Genomic DNA, 13,970 nt, shown 5'->3' with positions numbered 1-13,970 from the left:
CTACTTTCCTTTACGATTCATTTACAGTATGTAATCCAATTATTCACAATAATGATTGAGAGACTGTAAAAAAAAGTTATGGATTTCATCACATTGTTACATATTCATACTTACAATAACATACTTGAAACAGATTTTCCATATATGGCTCAAGATAAAACAAACTTGATACAACTGTTTCTAATCGTTCAATTCCTTCAGAAAAATGGTTGAACTTTGAAATAAATTTTTCAGTTTCGAGATCTTGGAAATAAAATTCTGATTAAATATATCATTTATTATTCATATTTTATAAAATATTAACTGCCTAACAAAAATAACATATGTTTAATTAAGGAACAGAATACATTTCAAACACTTGAAAAGATTTTGGCGCTGTTGACTAAATGATAGTGATGAAATATTCTCAAAATAACATTCCACTTACACAAGAACCATAAATTACTCATATATATATACAATATTCTTTGAAAGTAAAATCCCTTACAAGTATCAATTTAAAATTATATACGATTGTTATCAATTTTGAGACTGCCATATTAGGCAACAACAAAAATGGCTACAATAAACTGCAAACCCCTTGCACAAAGCATGAAGGGAGAACATCTAACTCTGAAAGATGGTACAGCACTGCAACTGAAGTCCTCAACTCAAATATCATAAGGTTAAAATTAGCTAGGGTTGAATATAAACTGCACTGCAGCTATGAATTGAATAAGACAAAAAAGCCCAGCCTAATGTAATCATCAACATTGTCAAGTTATACTGGCTTACTTAAATACCTCAGATACTATCATGTACAAGTTTAAAACATTTCACACACTGATATCCATTCATCGAAACTGTAAGGGTGATATACGAAGCCCAATGCAATCTTTGCCAACTTGTGCCACACAGCAGATGGTACATGTGATACCCTTGTGCTCTGGAAGATATGAGGCTCCACACAGAGGACACTGTACTTCTGGTTTTCCTCGGTATATTGGCACATAAGAGCTGGCACACATTGTGAAAGGATTATGTTCATCATACTGGACTGCCAATTCATCAGCTGGGTTCTTTTCACATGCCTGAAAAAAAGCAGTAATTAGCCAATGAAGACGTACATAACTGAAAAATCATAATTGGGAATACATGGTAGATTATGCTGACCAACACAGTTTAATACCAATATACTTCCCTTGAATTCTGAGGACATGCAGTTACAAAGCTTAAGTTAATCCAGCAACAGTAAATGGCTTTAACTAATCTAACACTTATCAACACAGATCATTAGCGATAATGATAATGATTTGCTCAAATTAACTATTTATTTATTAGTTTCTATCAGCACAGGGAAATGACATTTTACATTCCTATTGCGTAAGTTAAAAGTTTTACATATACTTACTTAAAAAGTAACTATGTATATAACTATTAGTTTTTAACTTTTGTGACAGCTTACATTTTGACATACTCGGTAGCGCTTCTTTGTCTAAATAAGTAGTCAAAGTCTTCCACTCCCCTTGATTCCAGTCCCTACCCTTTACAATGTCAGCAAATGGAATGAGTGTCATATGGAATGAGTGTCCTTAATCCCTGAAGTAGGCACATGCAGTTACCTGGTAAGTTACTTATAAAAATGGAGTAGCTGGTACTTATCTAACAAGAGCATATTTTCAAACAGATTGTTCATGTTCACTAACAAATAGCACATATTTCTAGCCACTCTCAGCATGAAGTTCAAGCTTTTCTCAGAAAAGAATTACTCAAAAGTCTGATGTCAACTTTACAGCTATTATGAACACTACTGTTTTTGATCCTGGGACCATGTGAGTTCTGCTCTAGTTAAGGTCATATGTCTTACAGACAAGTGCATATGTTAACAGGTTGCAGTTACAACAAACAAAATGCCAAAAAATCACAGTTTGTAAATTTGAAAAATACAAACATTTTGAATGCTTAAATGTTCCTTCAAAACTCACTATTACTAGTTAAGATGTGAAATGTGTACAAAAGGTATGGCTAAAAAAAGCTATTGGCCTAACAAGCTTACTTGACTCCACAAGTTATATCTAATCATATATCATAACTTTTTCCAGTTGTGGAAAGCAATATGATAATGTGTAGGTTGCATGCCATTTACTTTAAATTTAGTCATTGTTTACAAATGGCAAATTTTTAGAATGAATTTCAACTGAGATGGACAGAGGGAGGATCTGAAAATTCCAGTGGGATGCAACTTTACTGCAGCAACTGATAAAAACGCAACTGATTTTGACTGGAAAAACAACAATGTTCATGAGTCTTCTGAAGCATCTCAGAAAAGCAATGTGAAAGAGGCATGATGCTTAGCAAACAACGCCAAGACCATGGACATCTCGGCATGTTGCCTCTTATCCAACACTATGACAACACCAAATGATTAATGCCATGCTTCCCCTACTACTTAATTTGACTCATGCAGGAAATAGTTTGTTATTCAAGTTGAAATTACACTGGTCTCAATGACTTGAGGAAAACTGATGACTTGCAGTGAAATTTATGCACCATCCCTTCCCTCAAAACTTATTCAATAGGTGGCCAAACAAGGGAACAATTAAACAATAGTGAAGGGGAATACTCTGAGGAAGCTAAGCTGTACCGAGTAGTATATATCAGTAAATATTTTAGGAAGCCTCTTTTTGGACAAACCAAACATTGTATGAGAAAAAATTTAATATCTTGGAGCAACGTAATTTGGGAGTGAAGATTTCATGAAGCAACTGTTGCTTTAACAATATTTGACCTTTCAGTGATGTTGCAAAGCATTTTATTTCCCTCTCAGCATAATTTTTTTTCTTTTAATAATGTATGTTGCAGCTCTTAAGGATACTGAAGATAACAATAGATAATGAAACTTAAATGAAACTTGAACAGAGTTTTCTTTAAAGTCTATCTCTTAAAAATAGCATCACCAATCTTATAATTAAAAGATACCAACCACCACATTAAATATTGTAATCTTCATATGAATAGTCTCTTAAAAGTGTAATTACATATTAAATGGAATAAACTTGATTTACCTGAACAACCTTCCTAATATTCTGGGCTACTTCTGGCCTTGGACCAAGGTTTAGAAGGCGACGACCAAAACTCATGGCCATCTTATAATTCTTCATTTTGAAGGCCAAGTTAACAGCTGTTCTGAGAGTGAGGATTTGGTGGCCAGGCTGAAGTTCACAGTGAGTGAAGTAGGCTGCAAGTTCCAGAGATCTCTTGAGATCATCTGGTGAAGTCTTTCCCAAAGTCTTTCTGTGAAGTTCCATGGTGATTCCTAATACATACTCTTTGCATACACGGAGCAAGTTCTGTGCCTCAGTTACCTAAAACAGAAATTTATTAATTCTATATAGGTACTGCTATTTACTAACAAGTAATACACCAAAGCTTAGGAATATGAGAGTCGTAAATATATTTTTATGCCTGTGACAAGCTTTGTGTTTAGTTACATACAGGGCATAAAAATGTTGAAATATTGTACTGTCAAAAGAATCTGTATACAAACTGTAAAGTCAGCAAACTAACATATATTTACAATGAACAAGGTAAGCAATTACTTTTCTAACTAGATACTATTTAACAAAAGGAAATTTCAGTTAAATCTTACACCAAACTGCAAGCAAATATAGCTGTTACTTCTTGGCCAAAAAATAACTTCGTTATAACAATTTAAAAAAAAGCCTGTAAGAAAGAATAATTCTAGCATAAAATTCCTTTGTATCACATATCATTGACTTTTCTCTTCAAGCAAGAGGTCTGCCTTCCCATTAGTTACCCAAGACGGTACTGTCTACTGCATCTAACTCCATCCAAGCTCCATCTAACTTGTGATATTCAGCTTTATATTCTTCTACTTACTACTGTATTTCCATGCTATTTTGACTGGATCATCATCCTCCTCCCTTACTGAAAGCTCAAAACACAAATTTTTCCTCTTACAGCTTTCCTCCACTACATAATACGTGCATCACCAACTTATGGCAGATTTGATCTTATGCTACTTTTTCAGCGTCGTGAACATTTTACAGCACCTGATCTTGGTGTTGCATCAAGTTACAGTGCTAATGCAACCTCAAGTTACTGTGTTGTAAGCTTTGTCGAGGCGAAAATAACGTTGAAACACCAACTTATGGTGGAAATCAACTTACAATGCAGCACTGGAACGGATCCACCTGCAATGTCCAACAACCTCCAATAATCTCTTTTATCTCAAAAGTTACACACCTATTCCTTGGGCAAGACTGAAGACATCCAAGAGCTATGTGATACTGGCTTTAAAATTATTCACTTTATACAAGATTTGGCTAAAATAATTTGCAGATTTTTAAGCCATTTCCCTTAAAATATCCAATATCCATCTTGCAGACATTCTTATTTCTGTACTGTCCAATAATCCCACCCCACATAATACTTAATGAACAACTGGCATGTTATATAATCTCAAGTTTTATTTTTCCTGGGATAATATATCATTCAACCTATTATCTCCAAGTTTTGTACATGACATTCACTTTTCTTACATCTGATTCCATTTCATGTAATCTAGCCCCACTTGCCTCTTTCCAACTGTTAAAGTAAACAATCATGCCTGTCTCATGATAAAGATATTTTAACCATTAACTTAACACCACTACCAAATTTCACTTTATTTAACCTGAATGTACAGAAAACAGTCCATAGGATCTTCATCTTCCATAAAAATTATATATAACCAAGATTTTTGTCTCTTGTTTTTCTCAGCCTTCCAACAATTTTTTCTACTGAAATTTTTTTTTAGAATGCTTCATACTTCTGTACATCAAGAGAATTCCTTACTTTTGGAATTTCAATTTTAATAGATTATTCATTGCTGTGTTCAAACTTTTAATAGTTCACTCATTACTGCTGCTCTTACTCCAATAACAGCTCTTTTCACTTCTCAATTAGTTTGTCTAATAAAATATCCAGTTTCAGTAGCTGAAGTTCTTTGCAAGATTCCCTTCGACTACACTGCTAAGTGTACTTCAAATATATCCAAATCTTTCAACTCTCTTCACACCTACTTTGTCAACTCTGTCTTGCTCAGTTCATCATTCATTTAATAAGTCCTTTGGGACAACCTGTGAGAGCCCTGAAATGTATTTCAGGGGTCTGTTAAAACTAATATTGAAAAATAATACATAGTCACTCACTGTCCAACTCCTTACTGCCTTTCTCTCTCAAACTGGATCTTTGTACTTGTTACTTCTGTCAAAAATCTTCATTTATAACCTATCTGTTCCACTTAATTAATAAACTGTCTTGACCATAACTTTCATTTCTCTCCTTTTGCTTCCTGATTCTAAAAGTTTTATCATATCCCCTTAATTAATTCAGCATGAATTCTTGTTATAAAGAGTCTTGATATGAAACATGATTACTGGAACAACTTTACAGACTTTGACTTAAGATTTTCTAGTCCTCTCTAAGATAAACTACTACTACATTATGTATGAAATTCCTGTCACTTCTTGAAAAACTGTAGATATTCAAAATAAGTGGACTTTTATTTGTACTGTGCAAGATCACACTCACCACATTTCTTTCCTAAAACTAATGACTTTCACAAACCTTACTCTCTTCAATAGCTAATCTACCCATTCTCTCATTTGAATTGGCACATCTAGAAAATTTTTCTCTCCCATTCCTCTAAAAGTTTCCTTATTCCCTTCTGAATAACCCATTTTGGTTGTTAACAAATTCAGTCACAAATCCACAACTTAATCCTTCCACATCCTAGTCTTGCTACTTCCAATGACCTCTCAAATCATAGCAACAATAATTCTTATTTTTAAAATAAGACTTGTTAGATTATTTCATGTTATCACCTTCCCCACTGAACATACTACCATTAAATTTTTATTATTTTTTCTCTTCACATATTACACCTTTCCTTTTCCAGTCACCAATTCTACATTCAAAGTGCCCATTATATAGGTGTTTACCTAAAGGAACAGCAGCAGTGTTTACAGTGTTCAATTCCCTCCCCAGCTTGGTTACCTTTTGCTATCTGCTTTTCATGCACTTCTGTTCCTTTCCCATTTTGACTTCTCTTATTTCTCAAAATCCTTGTTTGAAAACAACTAGTTCAGACAAACCCTGACAGACTCCAAAAAACATAACCAAGCTTTGTAAAAATAAATATACTACACAGTACACAGCGATAAAGAAATATTTCCATCCACCTCATCTTGAGCTCCAACTGTGTGCACATACACACTTCTTGTCTTTGCAAGTAAATCCTTTGAATATTTGTCTATCTACTACTGGCAAAAAGCTGTCCAAATATAGCTTTGAAAATTCCCATACCTCTTGTTTTGTGTCAACAACAATAAGGGGAACAGCCAAGAGGATTGCTCTTAATTTGTCAACAGCTTCTGAGAACTTTGCAGCTGTGGTCAACTGTGATGCTTCCTGAAAATGAAAAATGAAAATTATGAATAAGCTTGGTCAAATAACTGGCAACAGAACATCCTGGAAGCTTGCTATTTATGAAATGCTGTTAAATTTTTATGGATTATAACTACATAAGCAAAAATACAAAGTATTGACTTCCACAGAAATAAATTTCTGAAAAAAAAAGCTCAACTTATTGTAATACTTGTAGGTCTAGCTCCAGCTATAAGAGAACTAGAAACATGCAGCAGAAAGAACATCTTCAACGTGGATATTATAAAACTTACAATTTTAATTTCTATCAACCAAGTAGAATAAAACAAATTTTGTATGTTAAAGCACAAATGCTTCTCATACTGCATGACACTGTAGTATACCTGGTTAAATTTTTAACTTTCCTACACTGATTTCTAGAGCAGCTTCCTCATCAAATAGCAGTTCAACAGTTTAAGGTATACTATACTGAGAGTTTACCAGTTTTTTCTATAAGATCCTTATCAAGTTATAAGTTACAAAATGGACAGCCTCTGAAATGAAAAATTTGCAATTTGCAGAAATGTACATTTAGAACAGAATTAACTTCAGCTGACAAATATTTTCTACATCAATAAGCACATGCATAACAACAAAGATTAACTTTGACATAGTTTCTAGGCCTCACACTTGATCCTAAAAAGAACATCATACCTTCAGTCTGTCCATGAGGTTAGATAGACGCATCCCAACAGCTGGAAGCTGATCTTTAAGTTGCGCTGTTCTCCAGTTACGGGCAGGGTAACCAGACAGAGATGGAAGTGCAGGTGCACCAGGGTAGCTTGTGCGAGAATGAGCATATGACGAAAGGAACAAATCCCTGTAGGGTTCAAAGTTCACAACGCCAACCTGTATCAAGAAGGGTTTATATTCATTATACAGTATACAACTGAAGTTCAAATTATGATGGGAAAAAATATAAAACTGTAATTCTCAAAAGAATATGCTTATTACAAATAATGGTAATGTTCTGAGCTGGTTTCGCCGAGTTTTTGCTCAAATGAGTTTAACAGTCAAATTTTGCAACCTTTATGAAAAAATATTTCTGAAAAATTCAATAAAAATCGGTGGCTACACCATTGAAAAGCTGTGCAAGTGATAGTTTTTATGAGAAATATAAAAACCCTGAAATTCACATAATATATAACTGAATATACATAATAGACAAAACATAAACATTGATAAATTAGTGGTAAATACTGCTATCATGACTGAGTACGCACCAACAGTTTTCTTCCTAGAATTCTATTATAAAGCAGGGGTGAGAGAGAAAATGTAATGTTACATTGCAATTTTCCTGTAATTTTGTAAAATCTAATGTAATGGCAAAGTTTCTTTCTGATATCACAGTAAATAACCAGCGGATGTAGGGAACTTCTCCGTTTCTGAAACACTCATATCTAGGATTACTACTTGGTGATTATGGTTACTTCAGAAAAAAAAAAAATTTCATTTCAACATAACTTTAAAATTATTTACATAAACTTGAAAGAGAAATAAAATATGGAATTTAGGCCAAAGGCCAAGCACTGACACCCACAAGGTTATTCAGTGCTAAAATGGAAATTGACAGCGAGAAGGTTGAAAGGTGTAACTGGAAGGAAATCTCACAGTTGCATTATGAAACAATTGTTAGGAGAGGATGGGAAGTAGGACAGAAGTGAGAGAGAATATGAACAGAGTATTACAGTACTAAAAGGAATGAAAGGGATTGCAGCTATGGGCTGAAGGGATGCTACAAAGACCCTTAAGTAACGCCTTCTAGAGTGCACATGAGGTGCACTGACAATACTATCCACCTATGGAAGGGTTTCCCTATAGAAAATGACACTCATTTTTAAAATTCAATTATAATCTAAAGTTAGATTTCTCAAAATTCTTTTTTCTTTAATGGATTCAGTTCCTAATTTACATTTCAATTTGCATTTGAATTTATACCTTTACACCCCTTCAACATCAATACTGCTAAATGTACACAGTGGTCAAATGATTGGAACCTAAATGAACATTTGCAGGGTGGAAATCTGAAGCACAATATCTTGGGTAATTCTGTGTGTATCCAGCACAATATGCATTTTTAACTGAATGGCATAGAAAACACAACCATTATTAGCCTATATTTACTAATGTTTAACACCCTCTTGTTCTGGGTACCATAGCATTCTTACTTCATTGTATCATTCTATGAATACCTGTTAACTAAATCTTTTCTATACTGTTTCCTATTTAGCCATCAGTATCATAAACACTTTGTCAATCTACCTTAACTTTTTAATTTAAGGTGCTATTAGAATAGCATCCTAATGTTTCTAAATTTTTTCCTGTTCCTCAAAGAGACAAAGCTATTTTACATTAGAAAACTAGAGTTAAATCTGACAATAAATGTCTACTTTCAAATAACTCCATATAAAAACAAGATTCCTACCTGATCATGTAGCAATCTAGTTGCAGACTCAAAGGCTCCAGCAAGAACGTGATCAATAGCAAGCTGGCTGCGCTGGGTCCATCCATGAGTAGGAGGATGACCTCGAGGGGGAGGCACATAATACCCATCTTCTCCAGTCCCTGCTGCAGCAGAGGATGTGCCCTCCAGTTCTGGAGGCAGGTCAAGGTCGTCATCGACCTCCCATCCACCACCTTCACCATCACCACCTACAAGATTTTAAAGCCTTTAGACACAAACCAGCCAAGGGGGATTGTTTCTAAAGACACTGACCATCACATGCCATACATATAAGCAATATTACAATGACCGCTTAAGATACTAATTTTCTAATCTTAACTGCAAATCTTTAGTATTCAAGTAAAGTTCCTTGCATTATCTTTTCTTAAAATCAACACACTCATCACAATAGCTTTGGCCTTGAAGTTGATGTGAAATGTGTTCTCTTCAATCTCTGTCCCAGGAACTTTCTGCCTGAACTCCCACCATGTCTAAGTCTTCCTCCATTCCTTTCTTCCATGATTTTTTTGTGCCTTTAAATTTTATCCTGCTCTTCCACATTTACCACATCTCTGAATAACTGCTCCTCACTTCTTCCCATCACATGTCAAAACCATCTCTATCTTTGAAAAAATTAGTTTCCTTACTAGCCACTGGATAACATCTATCTCCACTGTTTATTTGTCAGCACATTCAGTCAAGAAGTTTACCAAAACGTCACACCTTTTCAAAATCTCCTCTCTTTTCTTTATCTGTTCACAAACTTCAAGAAACACAACCATTTTGATAAAAAAAAAAATGGTAAGAATATGCAGTAGATTACCCCTCTTGCTGTGAATTCAGTTGCCATGAATAAGTGGTAACAATCAACCCCCTTTCCCCATCCAACACCACAGGACGACAAAAGACAATTGAAGGATTTGGCAGTTGTTCACATTATGATTTCTGGAGAACTAAAATTAAATTTCTAACACTGCTTGTTCATTTACTGATTCAATGAATTTTCTTCTGGAAAGATTAAGAAAAGATGGACTCTTTTCAAAAGATTCAATAAAACTAAGACCTACTGACATAAATATTGTGAAAAAAGTCAGAGCAAAGAAAGCCAAGAAAACTTAATCTGTATAAAAAATACAGTATGTATTGGATAATACCTCCCTGAATTTTTATCACCTTCAAATTACTACTGACAATTATCTGACCTAATAAATACAATTCAACATTCACAGTAAACTATTTTATGAGACTTTCAACTTCAACCACCATCAAATGTCAATTTTTAGACACAAGGGGAGAAGTTTTATCAAAACCTTCAGCATTTTCAATCTACCTACTATTTGAAAGCTTTAACTAAAATAAAACTACCCAACCAGCACAGATGGAGTGCTCCATCAACCCTAGCACTACTAAAGTACATCTTAGTTTAACCAGACCACTAAACTGATTAACAGCTCTCCCAGGGCTGGCCCAAAGGATTAGATATGTTTACGTGGCCAGGAACCAATTGGTTACCTAGCAACAGGACCTACATACAGTGTATTGTGGGATCCAAAGCACATTATATATAGAAATTTATTTCTAATCACCAGAAACAAACGCCTCTGATTCCATGTCTCCATGTTGGCAGAGTGGGGAATCGAACTCCGGACTACCAAATGGGTAGACGAGCACGTAAACAACTCATCAAATGAGGAAGTACAAACCCTAGCACTGCCAATTCAAAACTTGCACATGAACAATTCCTCTTTTTCAACACACACACACACACACACAGTGATGGATTAAGGTTCAAACAAAGCTAAACATATGCATAACTAAGTAATAAAAAGTTAGCTTACTGTCCATGAACTCTTAACAAATAAGTCCTTGGATGCTCAGAATTCTTAACCCAAGTGACAGGCTTTAAGATCTAATTAATTCATTCAGTGATAATGAATTGCTTGGTTCACATGGAATGTCACACAAAACTTGTTTCTGAAACTTCAATAAATCCACAAATATATATCAGCATCACTCTTACCTTCAGCTTGTAGTTCCCCATCCTCTACGTTCTCCTCGTCATCATCACCCCATCCATCACCAGCTATATCACCAACATCATCTACAGCCATAGCTGCAGCAGTTCCAGAAGCTGCCTTGCCACTTGCCACAGCTGTGTCGAAGAATCCCTGTACAAAGTAGTTCAAGATCAGTAACATCAACTAAATAAATAAATACAAAGCTAAACTGCAAGAATCAAAATCTTCTGAGGTGCTTCCAGGTATCTGTCAATACCTTGAAACACTCATAATTAACAGGACTAGACAAAACAGAGGTAGTGTTAACACTGAAAATCAACAAAATTCACCTCTCATGTGAATATGTGCATGATGGTGTGCTGTGTTCAAAATTAGACTAAAATTCTTTCAACTGGGCAGGAGTTGAAATACAAATCTAAGTGTGACACACAGATATGCAACCCAAAGATGGGCGTTCTCCCTCAGGGCACATCTATGCATGATTGTCTGCCACAGAACCAAGTCCAAGAAATAATTTCAAGAAGGTAAGAGTTGTGACAAGACAAGACAGATTAACAGACATGACAAAAATTTACAATACAACTTTTTTTGCACTAAACATGAAGAATACATATGCCAGTTTTCATGCACTGAAAACTCCATGGTCACCAGATGTTTATCAGCAGACCTAAAAGCAGGTTCCACTGGGAAGGCATCGCCCCCTACCAAATGGTATTATGAGCAAAGGGAGGGCATATGCTGGGATAGGAAAAGGAACTAAAAATTTATCATAAAAACCCATCAATCATACAAAATCCTCATCTGGGGTCTACACATCTCCATACAAATATTCTGATGTCTTGCAAACAGCAGCAGCAGAATAGCCGAGAGTCAATGTTCATGCATTTGTGCCTATGATAGATCTGGCAAGTAATAACTGTTCACTTACTTTTGCACAGACTGAATAGGATACAACAAGACTGAGGTTACTGATAATGGCCATTTTGTATGACTGATGGGTTTTTATGTGGGGAGAAAAAGAAAAAAAAAAAAAAGAACTTGGCTTGTAGAAATGGGCACACAAATCCAGGAGAAATGTTGGAGCTTTTAGCCCCAGAAAACTACACCTTTACATGTGTAATAATCAGGAGGAAGAAGAGCGCATTACCTCTTTCTCCCCTAGTAAACCTTGATCCACTTAAACTAAAGATTCCACCAAGCACAATCCCATCCACTAGTACATCACATTTCCCAAGATAAAAGTTACCAGATGTTGACTAACATCTCCATCTACCTGCATTCATGATGGCTGGGATCTCAATGCTTATCCTAACACATATGCTGAGGACCTGAACTTCTGGACAGTCATTATTAGTAGAACTTTCTCATCCTATCTTATGTAAGAATATGCACTCTCATTATTTATCAATTCAATGAAGTCAAGTCAAAACACAAGACTAAAACAGCTGGCCTGAAGGGTTGTTCTTTAATATAAACACTTCAATTTTATCTTATAAATTGCAGGACTTGTAATAAATAATAAAAAAAAATATTCTGCCAAAATTGCCTCAACTTTCTTGTTTCCAAAATTTGGATATCACTGTTGGCTGAAGTTTGGACAGGCACATAAAATGTGTGTAACTGTTAGTGCTGATCTGCATACACTAACTGAAACATGTGGGTTATTCAAAAAAACATTCATGGGTCAAATGACAGCACCCTTGAACCAGATTTGGGCACTTATGAATAAGAAGTCGAAGTAGGAAGGCTTCAAGGATACAGAAAACAACACCTTTTCATCTGAGCATAGCCAAACAGGAGAAAAGAGGTAAAATTAACTGGCCTCTGAACGAGCTGCTCAACAGAAGAGGACCCTTATCCAATAGATATATGAATGTACTGATTTGATACCCTGGAAGATATGGGCAAAGAGCAAAAGATCCACTAAGAATTTGAAGTGGCCAAAACAGTAAAATACAATCAACACATTTAAAGCAATAAGAAGTCATTCATTATACAAAACATAAAAAAGGAAAAAGGAAAAACCTCAAAAAGGCAGTCGAGAATAGAGATGAATTACACAGCAAAATAAGCAATAAACACTGCACCTATGTGCGAACTAGCAAGTGATCATTACCTAGTTAAGGGAGTAACAACGCTTAACACAGCTGCAAACAAAATATTTTATGTGTAAGAAGAAGAAGAAGAAGAAGAAGAAGAAGAAGAAGAAGAAGAAGAAGAAGAAGAAGAAGAAGAAGAAGAAAAAAAAAAGTCAAACGTTAATACTGCAAAAAGGAAAACAAAGAATAAATATGTAGTTCTAACGAAGATGACAACACTGATCATTATTTACACAACCTGGAGATAAGTAAATGTGTTAAATATCAAGAGATTCATGAAAGGAGTTGCATTACTGGGTAGACTGACACCTGTCCAATGGAAAACACTATGTTAATGCATGTCTGGTAAACTTGGGATTTGGGGTACTACTTGAAAATTAGGTACTTATACGATTAATAGGGTTATGACAACTACTGACCCATAATTCTGTCCGCAGAGGACTAAAAAAAATGACAAAACCAAGTAATCATTTTCTCAATACCACAAATTCAATATTTTTCCATTATCACATTACTGCTGCCAAGGGCAACAAGTTAAACTTAGAGTTACTCCTCTAGCTTTCCCTACTTACTTTGGCCACTGTTAGGAGAGGCCAAGCTGTATCCATAGGCTGTACAGGCATTGGAGGCTGCAGTAACTGAGCACTTGGTAAAGGCTCTGGGATACTTCCAGCTTCAACATGGGCTGCAAGAGATTCAGTTTCCTGAAGAGTAGGGAAAATGAATAAATGAAAATAAACTGGCAATGAAGATGACAAACACATGAAGCCACATATTTTACACAGGTAATATTAAAACAAACAGAATCTAGTGAACCTTGCCTTAGTTTAGTTTGAAAAATTAAATACAACATGCTAAATTATATTTTCAATGGTAATTTACAGCATGAACAGAAAATCCCCTAAAACTTTAAATTACATATAACCAAAGTTCCCAAAGTAC

General features: G+C 35.1%; 1 protein-coding gene across 4 annotated transcripts in view; it reads right to left on the bottom strand.

The window, feature by feature from the left end:
• Positions 1-262: 262 nt before the first annotated feature.
• Positions 263-13,970, bottom strand: part of LOC135220762 (coatomer subunit alpha-like) — a 51,873-nt gene continuing 38,165 nt past the window's right edge. For all 4 annotated transcript variants that reach the window (XM_064258213.1, XM_064258215.1, XM_064258212.1 and 1 more), the window contains exons 16-22: positions 13,601-13,732; positions 10,932-11,079; positions 8,894-9,120; positions 7,123-7,317; positions 6,349-6,453; positions 3,045-3,344; positions 263-1,070 (exon numbers count right to left, since the gene is read on the bottom strand). In XM_064258213.1, coding sequence (XP_064114283.1) covers positions 834-1,070; positions 3,045-3,344; positions 6,349-6,453; positions 7,123-7,317; positions 8,894-9,120; positions 10,932-11,079; positions 13,601-13,732 — 1,344 coding nt within the window. In that variant the 3' untranslated portion in view covers positions 263-833. The remainder of the gene's footprint in view (positions 1,071-3,044; positions 3,345-6,348; positions 6,454-7,122; positions 7,318-8,893; positions 9,121-10,931; positions 11,080-13,600; positions 13,733-13,970) is intronic.

This window comes from Macrobrachium nipponense, chromosome 2, assembly GCF_015104395.2.
Source record: "Macrobrachium nipponense isolate FS-2020 chromosome 2, ASM1510439v2, whole genome shotgun sequence".
NCBI lineage: Eukaryota > Metazoa > Arthropoda > Malacostraca > Decapoda > Palaemonidae > Macrobrachium > Macrobrachium nipponense.
Note: the sequence above shows the minus strand (reverse complement) of the source record. Positions and strands in the feature narration are given on the sequence as shown.